The sequence below is a fragment of the Nyctibius grandis genome, chromosome 4 (genome assembly GCF_013368605.1).
Source record: "Nyctibius grandis isolate bNycGra1 chromosome 4, bNycGra1.pri, whole genome shotgun sequence".
In the NCBI taxonomy this organism is placed as follows: Eukaryota; Metazoa; Chordata; class Aves; order Nyctibiiformes; family Nyctibiidae; genus Nyctibius; species Nyctibius grandis.
The window spans coordinates 66,834,317-66,854,074 of record NC_090661.1 but is presented as its reverse complement, the minus strand read 5'-3'; the positions used below and the strand labels follow the sequence as shown (position 1 = coordinate 66,854,074).

The 19,758-nt window shown below is 42.2% G+C and overlaps 1 protein-coding gene across 2 annotated transcripts in view; it reads left to right on the top strand.

The window, feature by feature from the left end:
* Window positions 1–222: 222 nt before the first annotated feature.
* Window positions 223–19,758, top strand: part of HIF1A (hypoxia inducible factor 1 subunit alpha) — a 30,901-nt gene continuing 11,365 nt past the window's right edge. For both annotated transcript variants that reach the window (XR_011047992.1, XM_068398689.1), the window contains exons 1-4: window positions 223–450; window positions 15,730–15,920; window positions 16,867–17,012; window positions 17,114–17,198. Coding sequence is in view for 1 of the 2 variants with exons in the window: in XM_068398689.1 (XP_068254790.1) it covers window positions 416–450; window positions 15,730–15,920; window positions 16,867–17,012; window positions 17,114–17,198 (457 nt within the window). In the remaining variant the exon portion in view is untranslated. The remainder of the gene's footprint in view (window positions 451–15,729; window positions 15,921–16,866; window positions 17,013–17,113; window positions 17,199–19,758) is intronic.

The window sequence follows — 19,758 nt, the reverse complement described above, 5'->3', positions numbered from 1 at the left end:
GCCGGGCCATGCCGGGGCAGGGTGGCGGCGGTCCCGCCGGTCCCGCCCCGCACACAGCGCCACACGTGAGGCGCCGGCCCCCTCCCAGCTGAGCGCTCAGCTGACCCCGCCGGCCGAGGGGCCGGGCCGCGCCGCCGCTCCTCACTGGCGCAGCGCGGGGCCCGGGCCGGCCGCGCCCGCCCCCGCCACCGCCTCCTCCTCCTCCTCCGCGCCCAGCCCCGCACCGCCCATCGCCGCCGCTGTGCCCTTCGCTGCCCGCACCTCCCCGCAGCCTGCCCCGATGCTCTGAGCCCGCGCGGCCCCAGACCCAGCCCCTTCTCGGCCGCGCCGCCATCTCCCCGCGCCCCGTGGCGGCCATTGGAGCCGCCCGCCTCGCATCCAGGGAGCCGGCGGGAGGAGAACCCAGCCCGCCGCCATGGAGAGCCCCGGCGGCGTCACCGACAAGAAGAGGTACCGCTGGCCGCCGGCGCGGCCTCCCCAGCTGCCCGCCCGCGGCGCCGGGGCTCGGCCCGCGCCGGCAGCGCGTTGCCCGCCCCCCCGCTCGCCGTCCGGCCCGGGGGCCGCCTCCCCTTTACCCCGGGGCTGCCGGCGCCGTCCCCCGGGCACCCCGCCGCCCCTTCCCCGTCCTCTATCTCCCCGTTTCCCCTCCCCGCGCTCCCCCAGCCCGCGGAGCGCTTCTCTCTTTCATTCCTCCTCCTCCCCGCCGTCCACGTCGCCATTTTGTCGGCGGGGGGGAGCGGGCCGGGGCTCCGCCGCCGGGGGCGCCCCGTGTGGCGCGACGCGACGGCTCTGCCGCGGCGGGAGCTGTCCCGCCGGCCCGGCCTGGCGTGGCGCGGGGGCCGCGGGTGGGAGCGCCTGGTGCCTGTGGGGGGTGCGTGGGCCCCGCTCCGCTCCCCGCGCCCTCCGCCGTCGCGCCTGACCGGCCTGTGCGCCGAAAGCGAGACAACCGGGCCGGGCGAGGGGATGGCGGCGGGGCCGGGGGGTGTTCGCGGAGGTCGTGAGGGGAACCGGGGCGGGGGGGAAGCGCCTGGCTTTGGCCGGGCTGCAGCGGTGCCCGGGTGCGCCCTGCATGGCCGCTGGCGGGGAGAGACCCGGGGGCTGCCTCTGCTTCTGAAAATGAGGGGGGTGGGAATTGGTTGTGCTTTATTCGCGTTCAGGGTTTGTGCAGAAAAGGGCCGGTTTGGAATCTGGAAATTTTAAGCTTTACAAAAAAAAAAAAAACAACCCAAAACCCACGCGGAAGGTGGCGGGGGGTGGTGGCTGGACAATGTGAGTTGAGGGGTATGAATAATTCACCAAGGGTTGTTAGCTCAAATTAGGAGGGGGAAATAAAAGCCTTAAAAGCCTTTGTTACATGATGAAGTTAGGGAGCTTGGGTGTTCGGGTGACCGGATTTCTGCGTTGGGGCTCCACGGGCGCGCTTTGTGGAGGGATTAATTACCGTAATCACCGTCTGCAGAAGACGCCGTTTGTTTATATTGATATCGATACCTTTTTAAAATTATTTTTAAGATGAGTTTTCTCTGCTCTTGTATCAAAGGGTCGTCTGAGTAGGTTAAATGTAGTAAGTATTAAGCACGTTAAGTTGCGTTGGAAAGGAGACTGGCTGGCTTTTAAAATGGATGGTGAGCTTTGTGCTGAGCTGGGAGTGCAGAGTGCTGGGCTTGTGAGCAGGGAGGGCTTCGTCCCCGGGCTTCAGCTCTAGGGCAGTATTAGCTGGGGGTGATTCGGGGTGGTTAGGACGGTGCAGGGGGTTGGCTGGGGGAGAAGCAGCTTTTAGTCTAATGAAATCCGTACGGTGGGGCACCCGGGGCTGTCACCGATTCTGTAACCTTTGTTTTTTTTCTACTTAAAGCTAATGGCTTTTGAGGAACCTGGGACAAAATGTTGCAACAGAAATGATTGTTCTGTGCTTTGCTCTGCTGCCCTAATGAAGTGGCAGGTCTAGAAAAGGGGGTTTGAGACTTTAAGTTGTTCTGTGTTGCTGTTTTTTGTTGGGTTCCCCCCTCCCCTTGAGCATTTGTTATTTTTTACTTACCATTCTGTCCCACTTGGGTACTTTTTTTTTTTGCAATTTCCTTATCCTGGATGTAATCTGCTTTCTTCAGAATGTAAGAATCAGTATGCGAAGCTTATCCTTCCTTCCTAAAGGCAGGGCTTAAGAAAGAGAATTTGTTGTTTTCTGTTTCCTGTAGACTGAGTTCAAAGTTGGGAATGTTTCTTATAAAACAGTAAGGAATATTCAGATTACTTCTGTTGTAGGGTATGTTTTAATCGAAAACATAAAGCTGTATCTGTGGTACGCTCATCCTGGGGGCTGTGAATGTGCAGTTGAGCAAAGATGGCTAAGCAAAAAAGGAAGGATATGAACTCACCAGAGAACTTAGTGAAAATCTCAAGCATTTCTCAAGAACCTGGGTTGTTTTAGAAGGGTTTAGGTTTGATGGTGTCCATGTTCAGAATACTTTTAAGGAAGAAGACCTTCCAGTCCTGTTCTTCAATGATAAAACTTTGGCTGATTGTATATATGGTGCACCTCAATTTTGGCATGTGTTGAGAACCTTTTATTCCTTGTATCTCCCTGTGCTTGTATTTGGATAGTCTTTAGCTCTTAATAGTTAAAGTGAAGCTTGTTGTTTGCTTAATTATGTGCTGTGAGATGCAGAAATGATGGAATTTGACCAAGTGTGTGTCTCAGTCTTACATAAGTGAAATTTAGTCATAATAGTAACGGGAAGTGTGGATTCTTTTACTGGTTTGTTGAATCCATTCTTTGATGTAGGGCTGAGCTTTTCATAGACATCCAGGGGTCAAGATTCCATAAGAAACGAAGTATCAGCAACATGATTAGGTATGGAGTTATTTGGCTTTTAGCTCTTCTTCAGCAGTTGTATCATCTTCATGTGCTCCTGGGTGTTCCCCCATGTGCTACATGGAGCGAGTTTATCTCAGTGCGTGGGGTGGGTAAAACAGCATTGTTGGGAGCTTTGTTTGCTTATGGACTTTGATTTGATTCAAATTTAAGGCTTTTGTTGAGAAGTATGCTGATTTTTCTCAATACTCTTTTAACAAACTCTAGTGCGCGGATGGCTGATGCTATGAAACAGTTTTTCCCCAGATCTGTGGTGTGACACTTCAGTATTAGCAGAGAAATTCTTGCACCATTTTAAGTAAATGAGCCATTTAGGGTTACTGGTTGCTTTGGTAGTGGCTTGCAGCTGGTAGATACACTAGAAAAATGAATCTTGGGTTAAGTCCTTGTAGCATAAAATATATAATTTTTTTAATGGTATGGGTGGTAAATAAAAAGGAGAAGTGGAAGGATTTTAAAAAGTGATTTCTTGAGTGCTCAGTCTGAGTCTTAAGATGGTATAAACCAGTGGAATTTAACATCCTGACTTGAGTGCTGTGCAGAAAAACTTCAGCTTTTCAGTTTCTCAGAGTTGGGACTTGAAACTTAACATCTAGTGTCTATGGGGATGATTTGAAAGACCAGGGTTTTGCTGCTAGATCTCTGCCGCTGAGGTCCAGCTCCAGAACCTGTTTGAGAAGCCTGGGTCCTGTGCCGCTGGCTCGGAGGGGCAGTGGCTACTGCTGGTTTTTCTTAAACCTGTGTGAGGTCTTTCAGATTGTATGTGCCATTGCTTTTTGTCTGCTAATTTCTTTCAATGCTGGTGGAACTGAGCCACCATTACTAGAGTCAAGAGTGAATACAAAACCCTTTTGTATGTACTCTAACTGTACCTCTCTCTGTGTTGTAAGAAGAGGAGAAATCTTTCAGTAAATCTGTAGAGTTCTCCCCGCAGGTACAGGGATGGCAGAGTGGTTTCTGGCTTACAGAATAGTGTTTTTACTGCTTTCTAGATTTTTCTGGATTGTTTGCCTTGCCATAGGGCTTACCTGGTAGTTGTGCCTGTGTTGTCCGTTCTTTGCCATTTCCTCAAACATGAAACAGTTTTGAATTCCTTCAGTGAAAGTGATCAGAAGTTACTTTCCACTGCCCACTAAAGATGAAGGCAACAGCATACTGCTACCACCCTTCCTCCTTGCTATCAAGGCACTGAAAATCAGGGAAGAACAGCTGTGGAGGATTTGCCTACTGCAGATATTTTCCATATTTTTGCACTCTGGGTGCTTTGGTTTCTTTTTGTCAGTGAAGGTCTGAGTATTTGGCAGTATGTTGATGGAAGCAGCGGGAGAGTTTTCTGGGTTTTGTTCACAGTTACGCTTGCTTTGCCCCTTTAAAATGTAGTGTCTTAAGTCTGCAGTCCGGGCTTCTTGGTTGGCATGCCTGAAATACCAACACTTAGCAGAGAGGTCTAGCGTAGATGTTATCAGATGGTCCAGGTTGTCAGGTGGTCTGTAACAGGGTGATGGGATGGTAAGAGGTTTTTGTTTCAAGTACTTTAAAGCTTTTTTAGCAACTCTGCCTTCTATGTAAATGCTTTTCCTTTCTGGCATCTCTGGAAGTACATCCTGGACCATTTTTGGGAGAGGGAGAACTAATATAGCTGCATACTGTTATCAGCAACTTAAGTCTGGCAATTAGGTCAACTATTGTTTAAAGGTGGAGATGTGAAGTTGGATAATCCATCTTATTCCCTCTTTTCTGGTTAGTTTCTCTCTTCTCAGAAATGTCCATCAAGGGCGTATTTAGATTAGTCTAAGATCATGCTGAAGTATGTCCTTTGTAAGCCTTGAGAAGCACAGTTGCATGCTGTGTTTCTACTGCCACCAGAAGAGAGGCCACAGAAGACCATCCTGCTATCATGCGTAAGGCTTCAGTCAGCAATGTAACAGCGTGCATTTACTTAGAGGTGCTTGCTTCCTCCTCTGCCCATTGTGAAAGCAACCGTAGACCTTTGTTCCTCCCTATCCTTGAACTACAATGCGTGGAGTTTATAAGGCTGTTTCCAGGACTCTGCTGCTGATGAGGTTGGAAAAAAAATAGTCAATAAATATTAATAACACTAGCAAATGTCAGCAGTGTTGCGGTGGAAGCCCAAACCCTTCTGAGGTTCTTAAGAGTGCACATGTTCACTTTGGTGTGCTTCTGACCCGAAAGCCTTGAAGACTCTACTGAGCCTGTGTAACACAATGGATTAAATTCTTGAGCGTGTTCATGTTTTTCAGTAGTAATATTGCACCAATTTATGTTAGGCGGCTGGCTTTTGTGTAGGCTCACATGAGACTTCTGGTATTAAAGGGGATATTGAATGACAGAAATGGCTGATTTTTGAGTATTCATTTTTTTGTACTGCAGAAGAGAATTTGGCAATATTATCTCAATTTATTCTTGAAGAGCTTGGTGTTATGATATGCCAACAAAATAATTCTTACATGATTGTAGAGTATACATTGTTAAGTAAACCCAGGGGGAAAGTACCGCATGGTTCAGTGGTGGTGTACAAGAGCATCTAGATTTTCCTGAAGATACTGCTCTTTCAAGGAGATGCAAATACCGATCTGATTACAATATGTGTTCTTTAAAAAACAAACAGCTTCAAAACAAAAACAAATCTTTCAAGAGCCTTAGCAAGAAGGCGCAGTAACCCGTTCCTAGGAAGCTGATGTCCAAAAGGAAGGAATGTTCCAGATTACAAGTCATCAGCTCAAATGCTCCTTTTATCTTCACATACACAGTTATATAGGCAGGTATTTACATGCCTCAAAAAAACCACCTAGGTAATGCATGGAAAGAACTTGGACCTTAATCATCTTTTCATGTTATAACAGACCTTTCTCTTCTGAATTCGAGAAAGTTTAAGCATTTTGAGCCTCTCTTGAGAAACCTCCTTGTATTAGAGCAGGGAGGAAACCATGCAGGAGAATCTGAGCTTTCCACTGAGTACTGCTCTGAAATGGGAGATGCTCGGGGGTTTTACGACATTGGGAACTACAAAAATGACCCAGGAGAGAAGGTGAGCCTTTCTAATAACTGAAAATTCAGGAAAGATACAGGTTTCGAAATTACCATTGGATATGAAGGCTATTAAGGTTTTCCTCTACTGAGATCTCTGCTATTTAGCTTAGAATAAAAGTCTCTGTGAAAATTAAGTTCTGAAATTATTGAAACATGAACATGAAATCAAGTGAATACATGCCAGCATATATATATATATATATATATATATTTAAAAATACTGTTTATGTAGGTGACGAACACTTTAGGGTTCTTTGATGTGGAGCCATAGCCTTAGTTGATGTAAATTAGCACAGGTTCATTGAAGCTGCGCCTGTTCATACCAGCCTGGGGGTTTGGTCCAAGATCTCAGAGTAAGTGCATTGATAAAGAGGAGTTTCATTGTATGCATGATCTGTCATTTCTTGCTGTTGAAACCTGATAATACTGGGACTTGTATGAAAATGTAGCCTTTTAAAACGCTGAGATATTTTAGTACCAAAACATTTGAAATGGCTCTGCTGGCACTGAAGAACTGGTGCTTCGAGAAGATCCATTAGTAGTTCCTTAAAGAGATACAATACATAATAAACTTGTGTGTGTTAGGAGGGACACTGTGAGGCTTCTGTTTAATTTAGTGTGCTCTGAATGAATGCTTGTTAAGCGTTTTGAGGAAAAATGTTACAACAGATCTTGTAACTTGCTACATTAAAATAGAGCCTGAAGTTCAAGTGAAGAATTGAGGAAACTGAATCATCAGCACTGAGCTGTGCTATTATATTTGCAACAGTGGAAGGTTTTACCAAGTAACTTTATTTAATAAACTTTTCAACTCGATTTGTAATAATCCTGAAGTGTTGCTTGAAAATGATGACCCATTTTGTTTACCAGAATGAGTTGTTTCACTGTCAATCCTAAACCAAAACCAGATTGGTGTTACTTAATGAAAATTCTGGCATTTCAAGAAGCAAAAGAATTTGAGGCCAGGACTCCTGATTTCGTGAAGTTATTTTCATGCTGTTCGCAAATGAGAATAGTAGATGGACTGTTATGCTTGAAGGAGTTACTAGAGACTTACCTCCTTATGTTTGCCCCCTGCTCACCCTCATTGGAAGAGACAGGAATATGCTCCAAGGAACAGAAGACTTGAAGTAACACGCATCAAATACAAAAGCTGCAGTCTCTACTAGCTAAGCTAAAGAAATGAGAAGCTCTACGTGATTTAGCTGATGATGGGAGTCTTCAGTGCTCAGTCCTTCAGAAAGGACTTTTTCCTTGCACCCCATTGAATCTACTGGATGTTGAGGTGACACTGCTTCAGGCTTTTTGTCCTAGCTGTTGTTGTAAGCGTTTTTTCTTGACTGCTTAGTGGATCTGTTCTTTATTCATACAGAAAAATAAAATTTTGTATCTCTTACTTCTGTGTTGTTTTTTTTAGTTCTTAAAACCTTTGATCGCTTTGATCACTCTGTTAACTGAAAGCAGTTGAGGAATGCGAGGTGAAGGGATGAGAACTTGGATGGAAGCGGTGAGGGGAAAATGTTCAGCCTTCAGTCTGGAAAACCTGAATGTAATGACATCAAATAAATGATATATTTTAAAGCCACAATTTAGACTAAAATGAGTTACTTAATCAAGAGTCTACATCTGTCTGAAGATAGAGCAGTTTGTAGCTAGAACATTGTTAACCGAGAGCTTCACAGATATCTTGGGGATATATTTTGCATCTTTTTTGTGAGCCTGGTAGAAGCAAAAGCAGGAGGGCTAAAGGGAGGAGAGCCCTTAGTGGCTGGTTCTGTCAAGCCCATGTCCAGATCTCTTTTGAATAGCTGTGGTTTTTCTGTAATAATAAACACAATTTAACTACAATGTATCTTTCATCCTGAAGGGCAGAGCACAGCTAATTAACAGAAAAAAAATAACGCTGTATTCTAGGAAAAGCCAAATAACCTAGTTGAAAAAAAAAAAATCAGAATTTTCTTACAACCAACCACTGTATGCCTTGAGGTTATTTTAAAACAGTAAATTACTATGCAAAGGTAAAATATCAGAGAGTTCCATTGTGTAGTAAGACACAGCAGAATCACTTCACCATGTTCCGAATTAGAAATACTAATTTTGGAAGCTTTTACCTTCTTACTCACGCTTTCTAAGTGGGGAGGTAGTTGTGGTTTCAGGTCAGTTCAAGGCCAAATCCAGGTGATGGATAATCTTGGCACTGTGGTCCTGTGCTGGCTTCGGGAGTTTCAGGCTCTGCTGCCAGCTCTTACGTGCCATAATTTACCTGTCTGTAAAATGGCTGTTCTAAAGACTTCGTGGTCTTGATAGTAAGACTTTACTTTGTAAGTTAACGTGTAGCTCAGTGGAGTCTCTTCTCCCCGCTGTTATTTGCAGATGGTGCTGGGTTTCGGTGCTCGCTCTGCCAGTTTGTGCTGCTGTAGCTCATTCAGTCTGAACTGCCTGCTTGCTCTCTTAATTCGTTGGGGTTTTTTCAGTTAGGGTTTTTTTGATGGCGGTCAAGTTATGGTAAATGCCCATAACTACCCTCATGTAAAGAAAATGGCTTAAACTGCTATGTTAGAAGGTAATATACAAAGGAATGAATTTTAATACTTTACATACAGAGGTGTTGTCTCTGCTTGGATATTATGCTAGTTTCTGCAGTTAAATCTTTTGAATCTTTCTTACTGCATGTAAGGAATTTCTGATTTCTTTTCCTAAGTTGGATTACTGGGCTGTAATGTTCATTAATTCATAATGAGCAAGACTTTCTTCTAGAAAATCACATGCTTGTGATTAAACATGAGACTTGGGTGTGGGATTTCTTTTTTTTGTTTGGTATTTTCCTTACAAGAACTCTCCGCACAGACTATAAAATAAGGAGAATTGGTAAATAACATTTGCCATAATGGCGAAAGCAATAATACATAAAAAGAAAGTCATGTTAAAGCAAGAAGAGGCAAAGCTGTAACCCAGCGTTCATTGTGAACTGGTAGCTGAGAGATTAACTGTGTAATGCAGCTATAGAAGGAAGGAACACCCCTCCTAACAGATTCGGAAAAAGTAAAATATATGGAGAATTTACAAAGGTATTACAGTTCCTGGAAAGCCTGCCTATCCAGCTGAAAACTCAGACTTTGCAGTAAGTGTTTGAGAGCACAGTCTGAAATATCTTTTCCCCCACCATCAGCAGGAGTGTTTGGATACCAGAAACAAGTACCCCCGTAAACTGGCTCACAGGATGAAGCTGGTCCTCTGGCCCTTTTCCTCCCCACCCCATTCCCTGGCTTTTCTCACGTTTAAACAGCAAAGACTGGGGCTGCCTTGCACGATAGACTGTAGTGGACCCAGTTGCCCCTACGGCTCACAACCTATTTTTACCGTTTGCCTGCTGAGCGATGAACAGTCCGTGCTGCTGTGTCTCTGCTGCTGGTCAGGCCAGACAAGGAGGTTTCTGCTGGGCTGGGAGACGAGAGGGAATGGGGCTTTCGGGGCTGCCTGAGACACAGGGTGATGTTTTGTGCGGGTCCGACTCAGGACTTGATGGTGTTAACACTGCAGCTCTGTTGCCCCTGGTTGAAGTTGATCAACTTACATTAAAAAGTATTTTTAAGGGGATAAGGGGGCTAATTGGCATATTCTCTGTCTATGCCAAGTGGAAGATAAGGGGCTTTTGTTTTTTGCATGTTGGTTTGGTTTGTTTGTTTTTTTAGAGTACTTGCATCATTAACCCACCATATATTTAAATAACTGGATTTGAATGGTGGTCTGTTGCATTATAAACCCATCTTTTGTATGAAGTTGTCTTTAGGGAAGTTGAGTTACACTGTTTTAGTTTCTCTGTGGTAAGTGCTAGGCTTGCCTGGGACTTCTTTCCGTGGAAGAAGAATTTACTAAGTAATGAGGCTAGCAGCTCTGGACAAAATAAAGATTGAACAAACAGTAAAGAAAATCGAATGACTGCATATTCAGCACAGTCAAAAGAGTAGAGCTCTGTTGTAATATGCTCTTTGGCATCTGCATCTTTCAAGTGAGCTCGTATCTAGTTGGTATTTTGTTGGCTGAGGTGTGCTGTTGTGCTGTAGGCAAGAGTCGTCGGCATGGATGTGCCCAGTGTTGAGCTCTTCAGATGGTCCCTGTGAAAACAGCTGGTTACACTGCTGTAACGATACCCGTGTTGGGTGTCTGCTGGACTACGCTGCAAACTGTAGGAAGGAGTTGCATCTCTGTCCCATACAGCTGTGCTGGCAGAAGGAGCTGTTTTAGGCCAGGCAGGAAAAGATGACCAAGTTTTGTACCAACTGCAGGAATGAATTCAACCTTAAAAGCTAAATACAAGGCCACTTACAGGCTCCTTTCTAAGTTCCAATACTGTCATGATGACATATACTATTTATGTATTATTTCATTGTAAAAGCTGGATCTTATTTTTTTTTTTGGTGTAGTAAAGAAAAACTGAATCTGTGTTATAGTGGGTATGGTCTTTGTGACTCCATTTCTAAGTCAGATATTTTCAGTGCTAGTTTTACAGTCTTGGGAGAGGTTGTACCTAACATGGAAGTGCTGCGTATGAAATCTTGTACTGCCAAATGATGGGAATTAATGTCAGAACTGAAAACTAGTTGAAGTTCAGTAATGAGATGTTACTGGATTTGAGGCACATTGTTCATTTGGATTATATATATTGCTTCCACGTGGTATACTTAGGTGAAACTGCTTAAGAACAGATACCGTGATAAATATAGTCATTCAATTGTAAGAAACCATTCTAAAGAGAAAAATGTGAATCACTATCAGAAGATGCTTATAATTTTTTTTTTATAATGTGCTCAAAACCTGAATCAAGAAAGATGAGTCTGGATTAATTAATACATGCACAATAGATATTTTACATGGGAATTGAAAACAGCTATAGAGAAAAATCTAGCTGATTAGAGAAACAGTAAGTTAGTATGAGAGAAAGAATAGAAAATAGATAATGGCACTAGAGCAACATACGGCCAGGGGAAACCCAGCTGATTACTGTGTTATTGTAATATTGTATACACAATGTAAAATTTTCCTTAACACTGAGTGATTATTTAAGAAACCAGAAGGAGACAGAGTTGACATGCTACGTATTTCAAGATCTGTCCATTGATCGTTTTTAACCTAGTTAGTAATTTTTAATTGAAATTTATCAGTTACTGATGGCATTTTCCAGGGTTCTTTTTGGTCTTAGTGGTGGTAAATAAGGAGGAACAAGTCAGATTTAAATGTGGCCATAGTTTTACACCTGAGGAGATGGAAACTGTGGGCTGTATTTAGAAGATTGGGGACTTTCTTGTAGAAATGTGCAGTGGTGGGTAGAAGGGTCTTTGGGATGGTACGAGGAACGTTATATTGTTTGAGAGACGCTCTGGCCCAAATGGTTCATATGACCATAATGACAGGAATTGTGGAGTAGAGAGGCTGTGTTAACCTGTGTAACTGGTGTGCATGGGATTGCTGCTGGTGTGCTTTTTTCTGAAGGCTGCTGGACCAGTTCTTGCTTCCTGCAAGAGCCTGCTGTAAAACTTCAAATATAAAGGATGTGTAGATGTGGCACTTGGAGACATGGTTTAGTGGGACTTGGCAGTGTTAGGTTCATGGTTGGACTCGATGATCTTAAAGATCTTTTCCAACCTAAATGGTTCTGTGGTTCACCTTGCTGTATTTTAAAGCCTCTTGGATTTGAGGCGGTGAGTGGGAGCCTGGGTAATATCCTTCAGCTGAGCTCTTGGTTCAGCTGCAGCGAATCCTCGTGGTGAAATACCTTTTTACTGTGGCTCTCTAACTTGAATATCTTTTGGAACTCAGATGTTAATTCAGCTATTGCATGTAAACATCTCTTACATATAAAAAGTGCCTAGTATTGGGTTTAAAACTGTCAGTGAAACACCGCTTTCTGTGAGCTATGGTGCATAACCTGCTTTGGATTGCTCTCTGCTTCTGTATTCTGGTGGCAGGAATATAAAATGGAAATGAATGTCTGGCACTGAAATTGTGCAGGAAACATCATACCTGAAAACGCATGCAATTTCCTGTCTAGCACCGGCATTTCTGATATTTTCAGTGCACGTATCATCCACTCTTCAGCTGAGATTTTCTTCTGAGTCTTTAGGTGTTTTGTTTTTTTTTTTTTTTTTTCATGCAAGACTGGTAGCAGAAGGTTGCAATACAGCTCTTAAGTTTGGAGTTTATTTTAAATGGAGCTTGGGTTCCTGGTGTCTCTACAGAATGGTATTTCTGTTGTGAAGACCATGAGTTTTACATATGGGCACTTCTGAAAAATCTCTCTTAAATTTTGTTATTTATTTAAGCTGATTTAGTGGCAGTTCACACCTCACTTTAAAGTCCTGTTCCTTGAGCTGCCTCTCGTTTTTTTTTTCCCTAGCTGAGACCAAGCTCACTTCAGAAATGTATTTTCTTTACAGAAATTCAACATCTTTTAATTGACTACGCAGAAGGCAGGTACACAGTGATTGTGTGCTTTTTCATTTACTTTGTGCAACTGGAAGTAACAAAGCTTGGAGTAGTTGCAACAGTAAAGGATTTCTTTTTTTGGCTTTTTTTTTAATTGTTTGGTGGCACCTTGTGTTGAGGCAACTCTGACTTCACTTGGTAATTAAACCTCATTTGTGAAAGACCTTTTCCCTATTAATTTGATCCATTAAAGAAACGCTCTTTGAAGCTGGTAGTTAATCTTCCTGTTTAAATTGCTGTGTTTTACTCAGATTGGTTACAGTTTAGTTTTAAACAGCAACTAAAAATAGCAAACTGTTGTGCTGTACAGTTTAAATATCTATCTGCAGTAGTAGCCTTTCTAGAAAGGAAATACCTAGTAAGAGGGAGAGGAGACTGGGACACTGGGGCAGCACCAGTTGGTACCAACATTGCACCTCTCCCTGCATTTTGCCCATCGCAAAGTCAGGGCAAACACTTGATTCCAGCAGGCAGCACTTGATTCTCTGACTCCGGGATTAATTTTTAACGTAAGCACTATGAGCTCAATTTGAGCGGCATTTCAGTCAGTAATTAATAATTCAATGGTGGTGAGAAGTTTTGACTGTTCATGTTGAAGTCTGCTGCTAAGCATGCTAAAACCAGGCAAAAATCTAGAAACTACCCAAAATATTTTCAAGAACATTAGGCTTTCAGAAAGAAAATACAAGGGAAAGGGCTGAAATCATGACTTGTGAGGTTAGCATCTGTTTTCAACTCTTGCGTTGTCCTTTTCTACATGCCCTTTGTGATTCACAGGAGCCTGAAAAACTTGTAGGCTTGAAGGGCACAGCATTATTGCCAAAGCATGGGGTTTCTAACTTAAGAGTGTCTGCAGTTGAAAAGGAAGCCCTGACAATGCTGCAAGCATCTAGGCAGATGGAAACCAATTACTTCCAGTAATTCTCCCTTGAGTTTCTGTTGTGGGAGGAAATTTCTGCAGGTGAGGGGATCTTGAATGAGGAGCTAACAAAGACAAATCAGAGGTGTAAAGGTGGATCTAAGGCAGCGTAATTAACTTTTGTTACCTTTATCAGTGAAATCTGTGGTCCAAGAAGGAGGACAAAGAGAATCCAGATGGTTTGTCATCTCCACCCTTAAGTTTTCCACCAAGAGAAAAGGTACTTGAGGCCTGTCTTCAGTAAGAAATGTTTAATCAGTCAGGTTATATAGCTAAAAAACTTTTCAGTATTGTTAAAGGTCAGACTTCCCGTAATGGCTGTTTCTGGATATACCTGTGTGTCAGGAGCAGCAAGCTTCTCAAACCAAGATATCCATGACTAGAGCAGGAATATCTGTTGTCACAGGGAAACTGAGGGTGAGGAAATCTGCAAGATGGGAAATATTATCAGATATTTTAGGCTACCCTTCTGAGGAACACAAGCTTATATTCACAGAAACCAGAACTATTGTATGTCTGGAATTTTTTTACTACTAACCCATAAGTTAGTTTTTCAAAGACCTCCATTACTATTATATTGATATATTAATGTTTCTCATTATATCAAAATACTATTTCTGCGATCTAGTAGCCTGATTTTTGCCACCAAAGGAAGAAACAATCCTATTCTTAGCTCTTACAAAACTTACGATTCTGAAAATCAAGCTTCTAGCGCTTCCTTCTGCTGGCAGTGGCAGGGGGTGGGAGGAGAGGATGGTGGGGTTTGGGATGGATGGGGATGCTGTATAGTTTTATGAAGTTGGAAAAAAGGAAGGTAATCGTAGAAGAGATTCTGATGGCTTACTTTGTCTTCATCAGAGCTTATTAAACTTCTTTCATGTTTCAAGGCTTTCATGCTTTCAATGTCAGTCTTGGTACTATTGTTGCTTGCATGTTTGCTCACAAACTAAGCGGGTTTTTGGCTATTGAGAGTAGCATATCAGGTAAAGGACTGAAAACGTGTTCTTTTGGATGTATATTTGACTGCTTACATTGAATCTGGTTCATTATTTCCCAGGCAATATCAGCTCGCGAATTACTTTCCTCTGTCATTTGTGGTACCTCTCACAAGATGTGTGCTAATTAAAAAGTACTTTTGCACACAGTTGCAGACTTAGCAATGTGAATTTGGCAGTGGTAGTATGTGACTTACATGTCTAGTGAAATTTGAAAAAAGTAATTCCTAAACTGTTGGTAGTAAATATAATGCAGTGGTTTATTTTCTGTCTTCTACTAGTGACACTTCATCTCTTTATGATAACATTAAAAGGCATGCAACTTTGAATTCTGAAAGCAGTGTTTACAGGCATGTGTTTATCTTACAACTTGCTTGCAAGTCAATGGAAAAAAAGATCCTACAGATCAGTGCAACTGTTTTGTATCTCAGGTGTATGCATAATGGAGATAGGGTGCCTTCAGAAGACATAAATCTATAAAAAAAAATGGACAATAATACCATATTGTATTATCCATTTAAAAATAAAAGCACACTTAATTGCAGTGGCATAATTTCCTCGGGGACCACAGCAGCATTGAGTTCATGTTCAAATGTAAGAAGAATTTGGAGCTCCTGCCTCAAAATGCTTAGTTCAAAGCTCTTCTGACAGATGCACGAGACAAACATGAACTGGTGTGGGTGCTGGGCAAAAGGAGAATTATCTGCATTACCGACTGACAGGGAGTCTTCATTGTTTTGGTGCTTGCTCTTAGCGAGCTGTCCTTCACTTCATGTGTCCTGGGGGAGGCGAGCTTAACAGAGGCAATGGAAAGAGAATGAGGCAACTTACAGTTGGAGTTTTCCAGTATAGAGGAGACTATGGAAAGGGCTATACTGGAGAAAGAGAGCTGGGAAAGGGATGTTCTGGATCACTTGAAGAGCAGGACACCTCATGCTAAATCAATATCCCTGCTTATCTGACCCATTAGGTGGGCTTTGTAAGGATGGTAAAAAGGGAAGAACTTGGATAGTGCACACAATACTACTGGAGCGTCGAGCTAGAAATAACTCATACTGTAGTATTTTGAATGGACTTAAGGGTTTAGGAAAGAGGAAGGAAACAGGATTTGGAGGCTAGAGAGGCAGCAGTCAAGGTACAAGATAAGCACTGTAGGAACGGTTCTGAGTACGTAGATGTCTGTTTGAAGAAGTGATCTTGTTGGAAAACACTATGGGTTTGAAGTTAGTTCTGGCAGAGCCCAACCGTGGCAGAACTCTATACACAGAATAACATTTACACTTTTAAACTGAAGTTTTAAATGATTCAACTTTGGTAACTGCTTAATTGGCTACTGGGCAGCTTAATTTCAAATGTGACTTGCACAGAGAACTCTGTTTCCTATATTAACCCCAAACTTTGTTTTATAGGATTAGCTCAGAACGCAGAAAAGAGAAGTCACGAGATGCAGCCCGGTGTCGAAGGAGCAAGGAATCAGAAGTATTCTACGAGCTTGCTCATCAGCTGCCCCTGCCCCACACCGTGAGCGCACACCTGGACAAGGCGTCCATTATGAGACTGACCATCAGCTACTTGCGCATGAGAAAGCTGCTAGATGCTGGTAAGTGAATAATGTCACAGAATCTGGAAAAGGGGCTGGAGGTACATGGAGGAAGAAGCAATTTCTAAAACCTATCAGCAATTAAATAAATAAATACATGAATTGTTGCATCCTTTCTGTGGAAAGGTGGAAGACCTTACAGTAGAAACGGGCTATTGGTGACGGCACAGGAAAAATGTGGCCATTGTTTAATGGACTTTGTTTTTCCCTTTCTATTCTTGATGATCCTAGTTGGCTCATCACAGCTGTAGTGCCATTTTCAGCCTCATTTGACCCTCCTCCCAAAGTTGATTTCTTTCATTTAACCCTCTTTTCCCCCTAGAGTTGTTTGTTCCAACTGTGCTTTACTAAACAGTAGGTGGTTGGTGCAAGGCTGGCTTAGCTAACTGTAGGTGTTTCTCCTTAATATAAACTGCACGGAATTTTTTTTTGTAATTTGTACTCCACTGAAGGTGAAGTTAGCTGAGGGTATGTCTGTCTCTGCAGTTACACCTACCTGTGCAACTACAGAAGTATCCGAGTTACTTATGAAGCAGTATCTGTATGGCATGCCACAGATGCTGTACGGGTTATTGGTACCCATGCATGCCTACCAGTACCGTATGGAGGAGTAACTCTGGTGGCTGTACTCTGAGATGTCTCCTAGGAAAACCCTGAAAAAGTTTTGTAATGCCTTTTTGAGATAAATGGTAGTATTTTTGCCACGTAGGCTTTTTCCTTAAGGTGGAATGTTTATTGGTTTATGCAAAAAAGCACAGAGGGTTAATGTCATTCTGATTTTCTGTGATCTGTGATACCATTACTAGGGCTTGAAGAATTTAAGTGAATTATACTCGTTTTGAACAGTCCTGCAAGATTGACTCCTTGCAGACTGGTGCCAGAAGTCATTCCTGGTGGTAAGTGAGGAATGGCTGATGTTTACTTAAAAATGTGTGGCTGCTTGCAGGTGAGCTGGAGACAGAAGCCAAAATGGAGAAGGAACTGAACTGTTTCTACTTGAAAGCTCTTGATGGATTTGTCATGGTTCTGTCCGAAGATGGGGACATGATTTACATGTCTGAAAATGTGAACAAGTGTATGGGACTCACTCAGGTGAAACACTGACATTTTGTAAGATGGTTTCAAATCTGGAAAAGCTGTTACATTTTTGTATATGTGAAGTTAGACACCCGTATACCTCTTATTTTTTGCAGTTTGAGTTGACGGGGCACAGTGTATTTGATTTCACTCATCCATGTGACCATGAAGAGCTGAGAGAAATGCTTACACACAGAAATGGTGAGAAGAAAGAAAAAAATCGATTTAATTTACTTATGGATCGTTCCTGTTGGCATTAGTACAGTTGTCACCTGCCAGAAAAAGGTGTTGAGGGAAGAAACTAGTATGTTTTGCTGCTTAAATCTCAAAATAAAAGCTTGTTCAGAGATACTAACAACAGAAATAACTAGAATGTTTTGGCAATATCCTAACTGTAGGAGAGATGAGACTTCATTAGTACTCTTTAATCTAAAACAAAATTAATGACTAAAACAGTTATTGAGGGTTGAAAGAATTAGCATGCCTACAGGAATAAAATTAGAAGTAGGTTGAATGAGAGTGATCTTAAGTGACTGCTATAGAAGGATGTGGAGAAGTTAAATTGGTGCATTTGTCTTGGTCTGGGCTTGCCTTTACAGGACAACTTAAAAGCAAATGCTTTCTTCCAGAAATCTGTGGTGGTATACTCAAGACACAAAAAAGATCCTATATTTAGGACGCCAAAAAACAGGGAGTACTTGGACAGCCCCAGAAAGGGCTTTGGGATTGATGCTTTTAATTGGTGCATGAAATTGGTATCTTTTCACAGATTTCTGACTCTTCTCTGTCTGAGGGAGTAGAACACGGTGTTCACATATTCTGTATGCTTTTGAATTTAACAAATGCCCATGAATTACTGCTTTTATGTCTTCCAAAGGTTTGTTAATGACTATAAAGACTTGGCAGCCTGCATGCCTCCAAACAAATCTGCTTTGCTCAGTTGTTAGAAGTCTAAAATCCAACCTCTCTAATTCCTGTTTCATCAAATGAGGGTTATGTGGACTCTGAATCTATATAGTGATAAATTACCAAGCCTAACCTCTGCTTTCGTGTAGCACTGTAAATCAGAAGTCTTTTATGTTGTCATTCTGTTTAATTTAGTGGAAGTGACTTGATAAGGTACCGTAGCATTAAGGTCCCCGACTTTGATTTTTGTAAGCATTTTCTAAACTTGTCTGCCCTTAGTATTGAAGTATGTTTCTAAGGCTAGATTAGACTTTGGTTTTTCCTTCCCTTTTGGAATACAGTAATGCATCTGGGCGGGGTGGGGAAACAACTTCACTAAAGCTGAGTAAAAAACTGGTCTTTCATATTATGACTTTCATGCAAACCAGCTCTAGTCTGTCTAAATTGACCAGACTGCAATAAGATGTCTGGAAAGCATTATTACAAAATCTATTTTGCAAATGAAGTTTGCAGACAAAAGTCTAAATTACAGTAATAATAGTACATTTTTATATTTATTAGTATTCCCAAATTGCATTCTACTGCAGCTCTTACATCAGTGGAATTATATTGGTTTTGAATTGAGTATTAAATGCTTCCCTTTGGGATTGGATTGTACAGGTGCAAATGAATATAAATGTGATTGGCAGAAACTGAAATGCATTCTGATTTTGCGAAGTTGCTTTTTAAGCTTTCAAACCTGGCGACTTAAAAAATAATGTCCAATGCTGAATCAGACTTGAGAAAGTTGCTCCATCTTTTACAGCTGCTCCTTAAAGCAGAGCCTTAAGCGTCAGGACTCGGTAACAATAATGTTGTGTAATCTTCAACTATGAATTTCTAGATTGGTTTAACTCTTTTAAAAACATACTGAATTAAGTAAGTTTTGGCTGCTTCTCTGAACTCCGCTTTATGTTCTTTTTCCCCCTCCTTCTTTATTGAGGATATTTTGATGTGGTATATAGTAGACTTGTCCCTGTTAGTCTTTGCCTCTGCTAGAAGCAACAGACAATGTAGCGTAGGCACTTTAATGTTCTTCTAATGAATTTTGTCAAACTACTAGCTGCAGGGCAAGCCACCGTGAACAATTTCATAGCTACTATGGTCTGTGGAGGATAAGAGCGGATTATTGTATAAACTTGTATCAGAAGTAAGCTCACATGTTCTAAACTTCCACCCCCTGCCATGATTTGGTCCTCAGTCCTTAACACGCCTTGGCAAACTCGCTCTTTCACCGCGCCTTATCCTAGGTGCTTTATTTCCTTTTTCCACGCACAGCGAGCTGCTTGCAGCTCTCCTGGTAGGATCAGTTTTCCTTTTCTTTGCCCAGAATAGCCTAGCTAGTAATCAACTCTGAAAGGTTCTCCCCTGTAAAGGCAAAAACTTAACTTAAAGCCTGCTGTTAGCAAGTAAGACTAAAAAATTAGTGCTGCTAATATTAATTTGTATTAGGATTTCTTGACTGCCCCCCTCCCCAAGAATGCTAATAATGTGTTTAAATACTTGCTCCCTGTTTACTCGAAGAGTGTAAATCACTGTGGAAGTATTTGGATGCACATAAACAGCAGAGTTGTTAATTCTAAATTGAGAAACTTAAAAATACCTCGGTCCTGAAGAGCTACAGGCCCAAAACATTTGATTTGAACCTCCGTGCAGTGAGTTACTGATACATTTAAATGGAAACCAGCTCAACAGTACTTCTCATTCTGCAGATGCTTTTCTTGTCCTCTGTCACAATTTTAAAATGTATTAAATTTTCAATCAGTCTCTCTTTCTCCCCACCCCGTTTTCCTGAAATGTGGGAGTGTGGAGTTGG